Genomic DNA, 17,764 nt, shown 5'->3' on the forward strand with positions numbered 1-17,764 from the left:
GTCTCTCCCAGAACAGCCAATTTTAAGACTTGATGAATAGAGTCAGAAGTGGTCAAAATACTCTATTGTGTTTTCACCTTTCTTTTTATAGCAATATTTATCTGCATTTTAAAATTACTTAGCTGAATTATTCACCAATGATTTTTTCTGTCGTAGTGGAGTAACACTTTATTTTTGTAACATTCTTTTTGATAAATTCTTATTGTAAATGCATTTACTCTGCCAAATCCTGAAGTACAGCTTTTGTTGAAAGGGAAAATACCAACTTGCTGTAGAAACAAAAGAAAAAGAAATTGATGGACTGAAAGAAACTTTAAAAGCCTTACAGGTAAACTATTGCTTTTGTAAAATAACATTTCTTGGAATGCAAGTGTTTTGGTTTTAGTTTTTTAGTAGTAAGAAAATTGTTGGTTTTAAGAGGATCTTTAAGGCCTTATTGTTTAATCTTCCTAGGACATCTCACTTTGTAACACTGAGTTTCTGTTCCAGTCTTCAGTGTCACTACTGCTTTAAGTGAACCTTCCAGCTAATGTTCTTTTCCTCCAGAAGAAGACTCAAAAGTCCAAACAGTGTGTGAGATGTGCTTTCTTTTCATTTCCACAGTCTTCCTCTTCCTTTACATTCTTGTTTCCTTACTTAACACCTTTGTGGAATCCCTGGTTTCGGACTCCTAAACAGAACTAAGTATTCACCCTGGGCCTCCACCTTGCAGTGCTCCCTGTGTTTTTCAGTGGTTTCCTCTGTTTCACTGGGAGGTTTCTGTACTTACACTTGATCCATGGCTTAAGACCAAGGCAAATATATTGCAAATGGATTAGTAGCATTGGAATACGTTGCCAGATTTCAGGTGTTACCAGGAGCTAATTATTTTTCTACCCAAAACTGAGTGGAATAATAATTCTGTTGAAAACAAAATGGCTATAATGGATTATTACTGATTTTGAAACTTGTGCTGGTTCTTATTAACATTCTCTTATACTGGAATGCATTTACTTGGTACCAGACTGGTTTTTTTGTCACTTACTTAACACTGAATGTATTTTAGGAGCAAAAGAAATTGATTCTCATGGCTGGCCTTCTGAGCAATAGCTGTAAGGATTTTGTTGCCTTGCTCAAACCTTGGCACAGCACAGATGATGTAGAATATCCATCCCTCCATGGTCTGCTGAACATAATATGTGGACAGCAAGAGTAATGAAAGATCCTGCTGGCCTTTCTTTTGTAAGACAAACCACAAATTAAAAAAAAAAAAAAATCTTAAATGTTGAATGTTCACAGATCAAGTATTTGTGTCACAGTACAGCTCAGATCTAGGAAATTCTGCTGTGGCATGAGGAAGCAGGAGGTCACAACGGACATGTGCTCCCAGGGAGATTGTTTGGGAATGAGCCCAATACAAGAGTGAAGAATTTTTAATTCAGTTCTGTAGTCTTCTCTGTAGAGTCAGACCCCTACCTTAAAATTATTTTTCTCTAGGTTTTTTCCTAGAAATAGTATTTTCTGTATGACATTTGTACACTCTGGGTTCTTTGACAATATTCTGGGGGGTTTTTTTGTATGCAAATCAAAGTACTCTGTCAGTGGGGTATTAAATAGTGTTAATATCTTCCAATGGCAGCCTTATATTATGAAAGCCTTTGAGATTGTTACATTATGTCTTTATATGCTACCATTTAGAATACCTACTAAGATATTTTTGTTGTTTTTTCCTACTAAGATATTTTTATTGTTTTTTCCTACTGAGATATTTTTGTTGTTTTTTCTAGCATGGAACACCCTTCTATTCCTGTAGGAGTTGAGGGAATACTTTCATTTCTATCTTTATCTTCTTCTCTATTTGTTTCTAAGGGTCTAGTTTACAGACTCTGGTCCCTTTGCACGTTATTTTTATGATGCCTGTCAGAAAACACAAGGATTTATGCACTTTGTCAAAACTCCTCTAGTAACAAATCAGTGTAAAGTGGCTTTACATAATTTAAATATTGAAGTAACATTATGAAGTAAAGTGAATCTAATAATATATGAAATTGTGCCATCAGTAATTCAAAACCACCATTACTCTATTGGATGGATTAATAAGAAATGCAATTAAATCCTTGGTATAGCAATACTAAATTGTGCAGGTTGTTGTCAGAAAAAATGTAAGTACCATTTAATGAACAACTCTCTGTTGTTTTACAGATTTCAAAATACACTTTACAAAAGAAACTGAATGAAATGGTAAGAAAATAATCAAAGTGCAAAAAGAAGGAAGAGCTTTAATGAAAAGAGTATGCTTGGTGTATAATCCACTACTAACTGGCTTTAATAGTTAATGATATATGATAATTATTACAGGTAACACAAAGAGGTATCAGCTTCAAACCTGAAAAATCTTACAAATGCAATGTTTTTGGGTTTTTATAGTGTGATAGCTACTGTTCAGCATGTGGTATTTTTTCCTCACTGAATTAAAGTAGAATTGGTACATTTGTTCTCTTTATAGATTAAAGATTTTTTAATAGACTGTCATTTAAATAATGTAATTTTGTTGCTCTAACAGTATCTGGCATAATAATATCAAAAAGTAGTAGAGAATTCCTAGAAGTTCTTGGTTTTTTTTTTTTTTCAAGAAAAACTGGTGGTTTTCTTCTCACTCTTTTTTACTCCTCAGAATTAGATCTTAACATCAGTTTCCATGAACAGTTTAGATTTCATCCAGTGCAGCTCACTCCCTTTGACACAGGGAATAAATTTACCCAGAGTGACAGCATGGTGGCTCTGAACCCTGTTGTCTCTTTTTGGAAGTGAAAGAGTGAGCCACAGAAACATTGCTAAGCTTGATTGAATAAATGCTGTGAAAATTCTGCTGCTGCTCAACTGGAAAGAATAAAGATAATATTGTCAGACCATTACAAACTGTGATTTTAATTAAGAAGCTCAAAAAACTAGAGTCCAGTTTAGCTTTAAGTACCATGACATTTGTACTGAAAGTCATCTTCAACGCTACAGTGGTTTTACACAAAATATGGTGAAATTGAATAATGTGCCCTCTGACCTGGGAGATAAGGCTACAAGTTAAAGATCAAAGGCAACATAAAATGTGTTTTGTCTTACTTCACTTTTAACTTGTATTTATTCCTAAAATGCAGCTGATCTAAAAATGTGTTGAAAATATACAGAATAACTGGACTTTCATTTTAGGTAATTTTACATATTGTCTTTCTTTCATAACTTACAAGATCAGTCTTCCATATGAATGAGAATATTTAAAGGACAATATCTTTTCTTTTAGCTGGAAATGCATCTATGCTGCTTAAAAAAATATATTTCTTATGTTCATAAACTTTTCATCAGTTAATCATTTGAATATATTGAAAGCATTTACAGAGTATGATAATCTAAAATGCTATTGAGTGGGGCAAGATGCTGGAAATCCTCTTTTGCATGTAGCACTAAACAGAACATGTACAATTGGGACTTATTTAGGGAAAATGCTCTGATATGAAATGATGAAAACAAAATACCCCACAAGATAAACAAAAGTGAATTTTTTTCCTGTAACCTTTTGCAGTAGTGGGCTAATGCAGTTTTAGACCAAGTCAAATTCTACCAACTTTATTCCCTGAGTGGTTGCACTGAAATAAGTGGTACATTCAAGGGATCAAAGGACTAACTGCCCATGTAGACTCCTGGTCATCACCAATGGCTAAGTGTTTAAAAATCAAATGGATGAAATTCTGAACCAGTCATTTATCTGAGACCCGTTTCTATTTCAATTTTGTTAGAGACAGATTAGATCATTCTCTGGTGTGTGTTTTGAGAGTAAGCAGATGTGCTGCTCGGTTTATATCTGGCACCTTAGAAACCCTGGCAGTCAGCGAAGGAGCTTCTGTGTGAGCTGGGGAGTGGGTGTGCCTTACTGATGTAGCTTTTTATTCTGTTTTTTTTCCTTTAGTTCTGTTCTTTTAGCATGGTATATGCAATGTTAATACTTGACGTAAACACTGTGTCCAGTTAAGTTTATGCAAAAATTGTAGTGCTGATATAATTCTTACCATATATGCTATAATTTTGAAATAGTGGAAGGTTTTGTTTTGTACTGAAAGACAGTATAGAGACAAATAGATTTTTTTTTTGTGTTTTATTATCTAATTGTCTTTATTGTTGTCTTCCCCCCCCCCCCCCCCCAATTAAAGTGTTAACTATTGCATGCAGTGCAGTTGTTTTGCACCTCACTGCATATGGACAGTAGCACTCATGCAGTCAGGAGGGATTACTACAAAGCCAGTTCAGTTGATAGAACACACTTGAGTGTGAGCTCTGTATTGTATTTGTTTTCCTGCTGCTGAAATTAGGAAGTAACTGGAGGAAAATGGTCACGTGTTGGTTTCCTGACAGATGATACACTGGAGAATGCCAGGACTCTCTGCATGTGGCATCTGTTCTTGTCTTCCCTTACTGTTTTTATTGGAAACTAAATGTATGTGAAACTATTGAGTGAAGCTGCAGTCAGATGGTCTAGGTTGATTGAACCCTACCACAGAAAAGAGGGAATTTAGACCCAAATAACCCACATCATTCCTAGCAGACAGGGAGCTGTTTTCCCACCTGAACCGTGCCCAGGGACTGCTGGCACAGTCAGGTGAGTCCTGCTTGGCACAGGCCAAAATGTGTCAGGGATATTTTAACAGCAGTACATTTCCTGACAACTTCCCTGCCACCATTTAGTTTTCTAATACAGGTGTAGTTGTCAAATGAATGAAAAAGGAATTACTGCAAAAAAACCTTAGTTTGTTCATAATAATCCAAGATAGGATGTTTTTGTTCCCTTTCTGCATCTTTTAGGAGTTTGTCTGTAATCATACTATGTTTAAAAACACAATGAGGAGGCAGTGATAGAGTATAAATTCAACCCAGTTACTTTTCAGTAGAAAATTGGTGAGAACTGGAGGAACTGGTGTGAAAAAAATTCCCATTTTGAAGATGTACAGTTGGTAGCCCTTTGCATAATTTTCATGTGATCTTGCCTTTGGTCTCCATGCCATTACATCTCCTTTGTTTCTCTGACACTTTCACCTCCCAGTTACCACCTTCTGCTTCAATGAGTACCTCTGACTAGTGACTCCATTTCCAGAATATCTTTGAGATATGAGCCATTCCCTCCTTGTGTTTCTCCAGCCACCCACTTGACCCTGAGCTATTTCTCAGGTCTAGCTCCACCAAGAAATCATTGTGCCTCAACAAGCCATATGGCCACAATCAATTCCACTCCCCATCCCAGCTTATCTTTATTACTGGTGGAGGGCAGGGCAATAATTCCTGTTGTTGCAGTATCAGGCATAAGGAAGAAGAACCAAGATTCTGTGGGTCTCAATCCAGCTCCAGGGTCATCCACTCCCTAGCCCGCAGTGTCTCCTGGTGTTTCTTGATTGGCTTCTATGGAAGAATGTTTTACAGCCTGCCTTTTCACTGGGAGGAGACAAATCACATACTCGGGCTTTTATTTCTCTGTGCATTAAGCCTGGAGAGCAGCCTGCCATCAAAAATCATATTTAGGCAAGTGTTAAGCTCTTAATAAAACTCTTGCAAATAGAGCAGGCCAGTTCCTTTTTCCCCTGGAAAGAGCCCCGTGAAGTAGCAAAGCATATTTCAGCTTTTTGAGAGAGGAAGAGGGACTAACACTATCTTGCTGACTAAAGAAAGGAATTGGAGTAACATTAAGAAAAAATCCATATTAAAAACTACAAAACCCCTCAGATCTTGCCATAAGCTGTTCAAGTCTCAAATTAGGTCTGTCTCCCTAGTTCATCGATCTCTTAGAGTAAATATATCTGAGGGAACTACCGGGAAAAACAAAGAAAATATTTCCTTTTAATGTTTTTGGTAGAAAATTCCCCTCCTAGCATTAGTTAAGCACAGATCTTCAACAGTTAATTTATGATTAGGAAAAACAGAAAGTATAAGAATATTTTCAACCTACATTCCTTGCAGTGATTTCTGTAAGTGGTGGTGTTTCTTTACCAGTGCTTCCATTATGACTTTCCATTTGCTGTAGTGTGTTTAATTTCATACCTTATAAAACATGAGAAATTTGTATTGTATATCCTGTTTTGCTAGTCTTATGGTGGTCATTTCATTTGATTACTATCAGCTTTTATTATCCTCTGATGCCTGGACATGTATTGCATTTGTTACTGTGTGGAAATGGAGCCTTGCCAAAGCCAAACAGACTGGGCCAGATGCATCGTGGTGTAACTTGAATTTACACACAGGAATGAATTTGGCCCAGTTCATTTTAATTGCTGTGTTGCTCTTCTGTAGATTAGAAATAGATTAGATATCTAAACAAATGGTTATCCTTTCTGAGGAATTAATTTACTCCATTCTCTTCAGAAAAATTAATTTTAAAATTCACCAAATAGTACCTACAAAACTGTTAACAAAAATACACTATAAAGAAGAACACAAAAATCTTACTGTTACAAGGATAACAAAAAAAGTTGTCACTGAACAGTTTCCACAAAATGAGAGAGATTGGTAAAACTCATTAAATATATTGTACTTATTTACCATGTGGGTTTCTTTGTGGTATTACTCAGGCCAGCATGTGAATAGAAGTAAGATAAAGTGTTAGATGCTTACAAAAGTTGTTAGAAACTTCCCCTACAGGTACACAAAGTGATTTCATCATATTTCAAGATATTAGAACAGCTAATTGACACTGAGAAAATAAGTATTATTCAATGAAAGGTTGTTTTTTATTTTTCTGGGTAGCATGGGGTATTAATCTGCATTAGTCTCACTAGTCCAAATCAAAGTCACCTTTACTCTAGAAGTAGTTGATGCACTTCTGATTTTTAGCAGGTGTGTTGAAATTCTTTTATTTAGGTGTGTCAAATACAAAATCTCTCTCCTAATGGCCCTTGGCTGGGCTGTTTTTTACAAGCCCAGGACTGGAATGGATGGAGCTGTCAGGAGTCTCTTGAGGTGGCCCAGAGCAGGGTCAGTGCAGCCAGTGTCACAGAGCCATGGCTGTTGATTTTTAGCATCTCCTTGGATGGGTTCTGTAAGCTGCCTGTGCAACCTGTTCCAATGTTTGCCCACCCTTATAATGTCTTTCCCCTCAAGTTTAAGTGAAATTTCTTGTCTCTCACTTTGTGTCAGTGAGCACCACTAAAAGGAGTCTGGCTGTGGTTTCTTTATTCCTTTCCCACAAACACCTCCCCTGGTACATACACATTTATCAGCTCCTCTCCAGGCTGAGTGGCCACAGGTCCCTCAGCCTCTCCTCAAATGTCAGATGCTCAAATCCTTTGATTATCATGATGATTGTGTCTCTCTTCCTGCTATTTGGAGATGGGAAAGGCCGTTAGATACGAAACTGACAACTGAAAGATTCTGGGAATGATTTTGCACTTATGCTGTTATATTCAAAAGCAACTGGAGAGCTACTTACTGTCATTAAATGGGTGCTTCATTTATGTTCCTGACAGGATCAAAAATTGCAGATGCACTTAACAGCAAAAGAAGAGCATCATAAGAAACTGAATGAAGTTGAGAGGTGTTATGCTACTATTGCGTCTCGTTTTGGGATTGTAAAAGGAGTTCATGGCAAGCTAGAGCACAGTGGTATGTATGTCTTAAGTGCCTCCAGCACTTGCTTTTGCTGTGCTTTGACAGCACTGAGTTAGAGACACTTGAAAACTCAGAAAAATAGCAGCTACCCTATGCCAAGCATCAAATATCTTGGTAGGTTCCTCAGTGCTCTTTGCTGATCCACTGCTACAGTGGTGTGTGTGACCACTGATTGAGGAACTCTCAAACCAAAAAAAACACCCCCAAAACACCAAAAAAACTTTTCAATTACTGAATCTCACTAATTTTCTCAAAATTTTCAGGTTTCTGCATGAAACCTTTTTTTTTTTTTTTTTTCAAATCTAGTTTCAATTTACTGGTAACATATTCTATGTATATTTGTGGTATTTCAGTACCTCAAGTTACTTGTTGTGTTCAGTTTTTAAATTTTAAATCTAGAACATTATTGGCTAACCAATGTCCTGCTGATTGTACTTCAAAGCTAGAGAGTGAGCACATGACTTTTGCTGAAAGAGTTTTAGTAATTTTGGCCTTCTTCTTGTTCTGGAGGGTTTTCCTAAGTTGTATCAGAAGATAGCTGTTACATTCATCAGTATTTTAATTTTTTAAGCATATGTTCAAAACTGCAAAATTGCTTATGGTGCTGTAAGGCTGTTGTCCATCATTCCCCATGATGGACCATCTCTAGCAGAAAAGGAGAGGACATTCTGTGTGTCTGCAGTTCTTGTGGTCAAGTGTGATGCCAGAAAACTATTGAGGAAAATAAAGGGTAAAGATTTGGGGTGAAAAAAGAGAAATCAGAAACCAGAAAAGGATGAAGGGGAAACTGAGAGGATGAAAGTACAAAGATTGAATAGAACTGTCTGAAAAAGTACAGGAACCAGTAAATATCTTCAGCTTTTCATTGTGGAATTTCAGGCAATTTCCCAGTGATATCTTCACCTGTAAAAAGTTTGAGAGAAAATTCCCTCCCCTTTCAGCAGGAATAGAAGTCATCCATAAAACTTTTTGCTCTGCTAGCCTCTGCTTTTTTCTGTCTTCCATGGCCTATGTGCATATAACTCTGTACATCTGTTAATTCAGGTATTAATTTGTTCTGTGCCCCATTATGTTCTGTGTTAGTCTGGAAATAACTAAACTCATTAGAAAATTACAAGAAAATCTTTAGAAAATAAAACCAAGATTAAAAGTCCTACTAAAATGACATCATAGGACACTAAAAATTACAGTTAAAAGAGGCAAGCCAACATACAGAAAAAAGTCTTAACTCATTGTTTGAGATATTAACAACTGGTACCACCTGGTGTAATCCTCCAATATAGTATCAAACTACACAGAAAAAGTCGTTGAATCATATTTGCAGTTTTAGGTTTGTTTTTTAAAATGAATTATATATTGAAGTTAGAAATCAAATATTTGTTCAAATGTGAAATTATTTGTTAACATTCTTTAATTTTTTTTTAAAGTGCAGGAAGCCATACAGCACAATAAGAAACTAGCATCAGTGAATAAAAGACAAGAGACTGAAATAAGCAATCTGAAGGAAGTAAGTGCAGTGCACATTTCTGAATGGAGAAAGATCCCTGTGGGTCCCTTCCAACTCAGAATATTCTGTGATTCTTTGGGCCTTCCAGAGGCTGTTGATGTATTAAAATAAGTAGTGGACAAGCATCAGAACTGTTTTTCATTCTATGACTATTGTCTAAATTGGCTTCCACAGACACCTCAGTTAACACTGGAGTAGCTCTGAGAATTTTCTGTAACCTGTGAAGTTTTAATTACCTCAACAGCATCCTCCTTGTTTCCTGCTAATTATTAATAACCTGTCTTCTTCCTGTGCTGTGCTGCCATCTCTTCTCCATCTGTGAGGAAGGTAGCAGTGATGTTTTCAGTTTAGTCAGAGGTACAGCATGAAGAGCAGTTGCCATGGAGGTGAGTTGGTGGCTTGAACACAGGATAAAAGGTGTAACTGAATCCCTCAAGTGGGAGAGTTTTGTGAAAAAGCAGCTGAGACATCATATTATGGTTTACAAGGAAGTTGTCACTATGCTCTTTTCTCCTGCCTCTATTCAGAAACTCCTCTTTGCAAGTACATTTTTGATTTGCTCTCTTGAACACAGGTAATAGTGGGAAGAATAACATTCTTTCCCCTTTGAGCTGTTTCTTAAGAGCTGACAAAAGAAAAACAAATGGGCATTCAAAAGTCAGCATTGTTCTGTAAACTCAGTATCTTTCCACACCACATCTTGTCTTTATATCTCCTTATCTTTTTATTTTCCTCCTTTTATTTTTTTTTCTCCTTTAGATTCTGTAATGATTTTATGTAGGGATCAAAAGCATGAGTATCTCAACTTCTTGGCCTAATGTTAATCGTCAGTTTCCAGATGATTGCTTTGAATCACCATGGAATCTTTGCCAAGTTTGTGAATGTTTTTGAAAACAAAATAAGGCCAGGGGGAGAAGATAATTTGTACATGAGGAATAGGGACTGTGACCATTTTATATTTGGGTTATATTGATTGAAAAATGGATGTTTACCTGTTTACCTTTCCTTGCCTCCAAAATGAGATTTGAAGGTACAAAAGTACTTGAAAATTCTTCCCCTTTTCCTTTGAGCATGTAGCCTCTTGTTAAGGTTCTTTGGAGTATGATTCACTAAAAGCCAGACTTTAAGTTTATCTTGAAATATAGACATTTTGAGATTTTTAAAAATTTATTTCATTCTTACCTTCTTTAGTGCTTTACTTATTTTTCATATTTCTTACATGGAGATATTGCCACAGTAAAAATTAATCAGGAATTCAATTTGGATTTTTTAGTCCATACTAGAATGTAACATGCCAAACCTCAGTGTCAAAAAGATCAAGTTTTGACGTGATCAAAGGTTTCAGAACTCTTGCCATCAGAAAAGCAGACTGAAATCCACAGTAACAGTGCAGCAGAACACTGGAAAAATTCTCAAGTTAATTTCTATATCACAATTAGGTCTTACAGTATTTAAAAATAGCTCCATAATTCAAATAATAGGTTATATATAAAAACTATAAATGTTTATCTGGAATATTTAATGGATGGAAGAGAAACAGAAAAATATTGGAAGGTGTCAGTGGGGATAACTTTCCTCTGTAGGAAAGCTGTGTTTGTTAGGATGCTGGTATTATCATAACTCTGAAGCTCTGAGAGCAGCTTTGTCTGTGCATTGTGTAGACTCCAACCGTGCAATTCCTTTAAAAAAGGGAAATAATTTGCATTTGAAAGAAACAGGAACATGTGACACAAACATTTCATCGAAAATGCAGCATATCTTTATTGTAGTAGATTGTAAATAAAAAAGTGAGGAGTTTTAGAAATATTGCAGCATCACAGTAAATTGGTTTTGTTGCTTTTGGTGAGAAACCAAGAATAATTAATTACTTAGCATTCTCCGAGGGTAAGTAATTTAAGAGGTAAGAAAACAGGAATGTTTAAGAAAATTTTACATTATGAAATTTGTGAGTAACATAGGTGTGAGAGAGAAATTGAGATTTATGTTCTCTAGCAGTCAAACATATTATTTGATCCACTCTTTTTTTCAGCTCTACTCTTGATTCTTAAGGTCATGAAGGGTTATGAATTTAAAATAAAATACTGTTAGATAAGCAGAAAAAGGGGGCCAAGTGAAACTTAATCCAGCTTCCTCAGTTCAGCAGGAAATGCCATTATTGTATTTATTTCTGAATTTCTTACTAGTTAGAAGTGTTTGACCATTCTTTTCTGAACAATCTGAACTGGGATATTTAGAAGAGTTTTGAGAAGGGATTACCAGGCTGTTTTCACTTGCTACATAGCTGAAAGAAGTCATGATATCAACAGCACAATTTGGGACAACTTCTAAAGCTGGTTTTATCTGCCTTGGAGACTTGACTGACCTCTAACAGCTCTGACAACTTCTGGGTTCAAACTTCTTTCCTCTGTAGCCTCAGTGCTGGAATGGGAATGACTATCCATGGTACTAAAATCTTAATTTGGTTGTCAGCTCTTATCACAGTCATTACTTTCATTCAGACCTGGATGATCTCACACGTTTGTTCTTAATGGGAATGTGAAGTTAGTGAATGCTATTTAACATTTATGGGTAAAAATAAACTAATCTCCAATTTTAATGAAATTGCAAGTGTGTTATGAAGGTGTTAAATATATACAACAGAAAAATTGAGTGAAATTGAGGTCTGTTCTGCACAGGTTTCCTCTTCTGGGATTTCAGGAAAGAAATATTATTTAGAGAGGTTGTAATTTTCTCTTCATATTGCCTGCTTCAAGTCCAGTTCCTAAATTGTAATGTAATGGATTGTGGGAAAATTTCCTTTCAGTAACATTTGTTTTTGGATCTGAACATTTTGATATTCAGTGTGGTAGGATTCTTTCCAACCACTGTGAAAATGCTTGCATTGATGTCTGGCCAAGAAGAAGGTTTCTGTCATTCTGCTGCTTAAAAAACAACTCTGCTGCTCAAGACCAAAAAGAGTACAAGAGGGTTGCAGCAGTCTGGGAAGAGAGCCAACAGATATAATTTGAATACAGGTTTAGTTTTCATAGGGTATCAGTCCTGGGAAGTGGTTACATCTGCCTGTGCTGGCTGCTTTTCCAGTCCCACACCATTTCTTTATGCTGGAACATGTATTTGTGTGGCCTCAAGGGAGAGTGGAATTAATATTTTTTATTGAAAAAACCTAGATATTAGATTAAAAAAAAAGCCCAACCAAAAACCATAAACCCCAAAACAACCACCCCAACCAAAAAAGTGGAAGTTTTAGCTTAGACCAACTTGGAGAAAGAAAGCAGGTTTAAGGAGCAGGACTGGAATTTTGGGACACTCTTGACTTACACTGGCATGAAGTGTTTTTGCAGCCATATCCCTAAGCATTGGCTGCTAGCAACAGCTCAAGGGGATGGGTTTAAAGCCTTTATCATTCTCTCTCAGCACACCCCAGAACTGATAAAATTATTTTTCACATTCAACATACTTTCTAGATTTTTGAATACTGATTGTGATTTTAATAATGGGAGAAATCTACTAGAAAAAAAAAAAGGCAAAAACTTTGGGACTACATTGTAATTCATTTCAGGGTACAAGAAAACACATGTATGTACATAGAAAATTATTTTTAAAATTCTTTTTGCAGCTATAAACCTTGTGATTTTACTCACCGTGAAAAGCTTTTCTATTAGTTTTGGTGATTTCATTCATGGAGGTTTTTTGGGAGTTTATGTTGGGTTCTGGTTGTTTCTTGCTTTTGGTTTTTCCTGCCTACAGCTTTGTATTAGCAGATTTAGATTTGCTTCCAGATGGATTGTACCCACCCACTTGCCATTACAAAGAAAATACAATCATCTTTTCTGCCTCAAGGGCATGACTCATGCTTTCCTCATGACAAAATAAGTTTTTCCTGCACACTGTAAAGCCTGACTTTTGGAAAACAGCTGGCATCAGATCCATGGCAGGCTTTTGCACCTGCTGGTGTGGCACCCAGCCTGTGAGCTGGGCTCTCTGTCCCGTTCATCTGCTTCTCTGTGCAGGCTGCCCCCGTGCACCTTTGCATTTGCACAAAGTTAGAGCTGCTGGCACCTTCTGCCACTTAACAGCAGGAACCTGGCATGGTTCATTCTAGTAAAAGCAGTACAGCTGAGATATGTCTATATTGCAAAAGATGGGGAGAACCTAGCTAGCTTTCAGAATAGAATAATTGTAAAGCATCGCTGGCTTTCAGTTCTGTAATTGATTCTGCAGTTACACTTAGGACTTGCTAGATCATTTTAAATTTATGGCTAAAATACGTGAGAAATAAAGCCTCTAGCAAAGAAATGATTTATTTAAAAGTGCTACCTCTACTTGTATTTTCCATAAAACTTGGTGAATTTCAGCTGCAATGTAATCTTTTTTTCTTCTTTTGTACTGTTCTATGATTTTGTCCAGAACAGTTAAACCACCAGCCTGTGATAATTCTGTGTGATAACCGAAATTCCAGTTTTGTGAAGAAAAGTTAAACAGACCAAACTTAGTTGTTAGATAAAACTATGACCATTCTGAATGCTTGGTTCACCACTATGGCATCATGGAGAATTCTTGATGCTATCTGTGAGCAGCATTCATAACCTCTGCTATTTGTCTGAGTAAACGTCAGAGTGCTCAAGGAGAGAGCGATATTAACCAGACTACCTTGCACCAGGATGGGAGGGGAGGGGGAGAGCAGGGCACAATATTTATGGCTCCAGGAACTATAAGTTGTAATTTAATGAGATCAAAGCATTTGCTGTTTATTTGCTGCCCTAGAAGCTCTGAATAAACTGGTTACAGAACAGATACCAAAAAAAAAAAAAAAAAAAAAAAAAAAAGGCAAAAAAACCCCGCAGGATATTTAAAAGAGGATAAAGACTATAAAATCAAAGGCATCATGTTGTAGAACCTTCTAATATAAAATTAATTTAGCATTCTCTTGAGATTAAGTAATTAATGTTTCAGGAAGAGCAAAGATCCTCCAAATTTATAGCCAGTTCCTGTTTTTACCAGATAATCGCTGTTCTCCCTTTTTTTCCTCCTCATTCCCAAGAACGTACACCACAGTTACAATAGTAATTCCTATTGTATATGTGGGTAAAGAACCCGTAAAACCCATTGGTTTTACCAATACCAACTCAATGTTCGCTTCTAATATACCTCTTGGAAGAGGAAATAATAAAATGATTATGTAAATACTTCAAAGAGATTAAAATTAGCTCATTTTACCTGTGAAAATAAACTTTTAGTCACGTGTGATAAGTTTGAAGTTCAGTAAGTCAGTCTTGCACATTTCAGTACCTGTAATTTATTCTGGTTTTTCCATACGTTGTTTCAAAGTGGGGTATGACCAGGATAGTTTAAAAGATTTGTCTCTGTTTTGAATTGCAATGCCTATTCTGGATGAACTATTTATATGTGTTTCCTGTGTTAAGGAACTGAAGAAAGTAACTACAGACTTGATAAGGTCCAAGGTCACTTCTCAGTATAGGGTGGGAGAAGAAAACATCAATCTTGCAGTGAAGGAAAAACAGTTTCAAGAACTGCAGCAGAAAATCAGAATGGTATTTTGGATTGTAAACAAAATAAAGTTTTGGTGAATATTTTCTGTTCTTCGTTCAGCAAACCTCCTGGCAGTAATCTCTGGTGGATACAGATTAGTGATTTCTTTCTACTATATTGCATATACATTATAATTGAACTATTTCCACTATAACCTTTTCTAGGGAAATAAATGTGCTATGAATATCAGTATAATTTCATAGTAAAAAAATGGATAAGGAGACATTTTAAAATAATTCCATTTCTTGAAATAACATCGTGATGATTCACTGTATCACATCAAAACAATATTGTTAAGGAAAATGGACAGTAATTTTTAATGCCTTTTACTGTTCTTCATGCTCTTTTCTTTTTTGAAGGAGACAGCAGTCAGTAAAAAAGTTCAAGAAGAAAACACTCACATTAAAGAAGAAAAGCTGGTGAGTTGATAATACAGCTTCACTGTTTAAAAATCACTTAAAAATGTAGGTGCTGTATTTCATACTTAGGTTTCTTATAATACTAAGCTAAAAAAACCTAGTTAATTTCACTTGTTTACACTTCAGAAATATTTAATGCTGGCCTAAGTGGTATCTTACTGCTCAGTTTTTAGAAGTAGTATTACCAGAACAAATCCATTCTTTGACACTTTATTCCAAGTCTTACATTTTGTCTTTGAATTCAAGGGGGAAATTTGGTATTCCCATGAAACACTTGCCTACATGTGGGTTCAGTATTAATAGGCAGTAAATAACATGCTGTTCTGCTTTCTGGTTACTAACAGTTTATTCAGGCATTGCTGGTATTGAAACAGGTGCAATGGCAGTAATGTGTCAATGGTGCATGAAGGAAATAATGTTCCATTTAGACTATTAAGCCACACCTTTACATCCCTGAACAGAGTTAGGAGTGTCTTCTCTTGCTAAGTCAGGTGTATTCCAGAAAAAAATCCTTTTTAAAAAAAGGCTATGGAGTCAATTATCAAATGTAGCAAAAAAAAAAAAATTGTTCCCTGCAATAACAACATAAGGCACTGCTTTGCAGAACATTAAGCATGAAAAGGGTGGTTGGTTTTTCCTTTTCTTGAACAGTTGCAGGACTTTCACTCTGCAGTTCCCAAAAGGGAACCGGTCAGAGAAGTGTATCATTCTTGGTGCCAGGGTGACAAAAGCAGTATCTTGCTGGCTGCCCATAGAGCACTCATCCAGCAGCACTCTTCCAATTTATAAAAGCCTGCTTGCATTTTGAGCTTACTTTTAAAAAATATTTGCCAGTAAACACATGGAGAAAAATGAGACTTACTTGGGCCTCATTACTCTCCCAGCCCTGAATGCACTAAAAGGATTTCTGTGCAGATGAATGGAGCATAATTTGTGGAGCATATTTGCTATGTTATCTAAGAGAAGGATTCTGGTTTGCATCTCTCTCCTGTGTGAATTGCTAAGGTTTGTTTGGTAGGTCCGTTTGAACTTATGGAGGGGTTTGGTGTAGTCTGGAGAGGGCTCTGGTGAAGAGACGAGCTTCATGTTTCCTCCAAGTGCTTGGGTTTGGAGACATGGATTTCTGTGTTGTGGAGCACTCATAATTCACCTTGATTAACTTGGCTTCAGTGGTTCTTGGACTTAGGCTAGAAATATCATCTACATTAGAGCTGATTTGTACTAAAGTCTATGAGAGAAGCAGGCTGGTCTATTTGAGAGAAAACTGCCCTGGATTTAAAAGATGTGGCCAACTCTACTGCTGACCTGTTGGATGACACTGGCTAAACCATTCCACAGCTCTGCAGTTCATTCTTCTGGATGTAAAATTGAACTAAAAATAAATAAGACTTCAGTGAAAAAAATATTATTTATACATGCTTGAAAAAGAATGAGAGTACACTAAAATATTGGTTTTATTTTTATTAGATAGCTGTATCTTTGAATCCAGTAGAACCAAAACTAGAATAATTTGAAAGCACTTTGCAAGTATGTCAAAGTACTTTGTTTTAATAATATGTTCCTCTCTCAATGCATTTTGAAGCAACTGAGGACATCTAAGATTCCTTTCTGCCTGAAACTCAGGTTTTTTTCTGTGCATGTCTTCTTTAAGTAACTCTGTAAGTGGTCTTGAGGGGGTGATGATTGCCATGTCTGGGTCATTCGCTCCATCTTTCAAACCTTGGAAATGTGTTTTGTAGTGTTCAATAAAAAATGGCTTCGTTTCCAGCAGACTGCAACACACTTCATGGCAGCACTCATGGCATCTTCATCAACTCAAATCAGCTCACTTTGGGGTCTCTTTTTTTACAACTTCCCCTTCGTGAAGTAACAATACAGTCTTGGGGAAGGTAACACCAAAGTTCAGACCCTGACAGTAAAATATGGTATAGCTGCACCATATGATGAAAAGCTAAGAGGTGGTGGTTCACATCCTTTAGGATTTAATTCAGGAGATACAGAATAATTTCATGTGTGAGTGATCCATTTATGGAGTAATTTCTTTTGGATTTTCCATATTTTTCTAACCTGTGATATGGCAAGATAAATTTATTCTGTTTGTCCTGAATAGAAATCACAGTAGGGTTGGATTTTATATAATTTATCCAGATTTGCCCTGAAGAATGTATCAAGATTGAGTGGATTCCATTTTAATTATAGGAAATTTTTCTGAAAAAGAATAATAGTTTATAGTAATGTTAACTTCTCCAAGCTAAAAGGTCAGAAAAATGAGTGCTGTTCTGATTTCTCCCTGCAAGTTTTCCCCAATGTTGAGGTTGGAGTACCTTTTTTTAGAGACATGAATTTGCAAACACTGACAGAATTTAAAAAAAAATTAATACAAAAGACATAAATTATCTAATGTTTAAAATCCAGAAACAAAATCTTGCTCAATATATTCTGTTCTGTTTGTATTAATAAGGAAATTCTCAGCTCTCTACAGTGTGTGCAGGAGCTGCTTCAGCGAATAACCCAAACGAATGTTCGAATGGAAAGTGAATTAAAAGCACTGAAAGAAGACTATCAGGTCAGATTTTTCTCAATTAGACAAGCTGTTACTATCTGTTATGTATTTTTTAAGTCCAGGGCTGTTAAAGACATCTGTGTGCCTTTCAGAACTTTTGACCTCACT

The 17,764-nt window shown here is 36.2% G+C and overlaps 1 protein-coding gene across 1 annotated transcript in view; it reads left to right on the top strand.

Annotated features, from left to right (window-relative positions):
• CCDC73 (coiled-coil domain containing 73) overlaps window positions 1-17,764 on the top strand; it is a 76,162-nt gene that overhangs the window by 40,473 nt on the left and 17,925 nt on the right. Inside the window, exons 7-13 of the mRNA XM_059848333.1 lie at window positions 254-328; window positions 2,182-2,220; window positions 7,476-7,611; window positions 9,045-9,124; window positions 14,548-14,676; window positions 15,034-15,093; window positions 17,555-17,659. Coding sequence (XP_059704316.1) covers window positions 254-328; window positions 2,182-2,220; window positions 7,476-7,611; window positions 9,045-9,124; window positions 14,548-14,676; window positions 15,034-15,093; window positions 17,555-17,659 — 624 coding nt within the window. The remainder of the gene's footprint in view (window positions 1-253; window positions 329-2,181; window positions 2,221-7,475; window positions 7,612-9,044; window positions 9,125-14,547; window positions 14,677-15,033; window positions 15,094-17,554; window positions 17,660-17,764) is intronic.

The sequence above is a fragment of the Haemorhous mexicanus genome, chromosome 6 (assembly GCF_027477595.1).
Source record: "Haemorhous mexicanus isolate bHaeMex1 chromosome 6, bHaeMex1.pri, whole genome shotgun sequence".
In the NCBI taxonomy this organism is placed as follows: Eukaryota; Metazoa; Chordata; class Aves; order Passeriformes; family Fringillidae; genus Haemorhous; species Haemorhous mexicanus.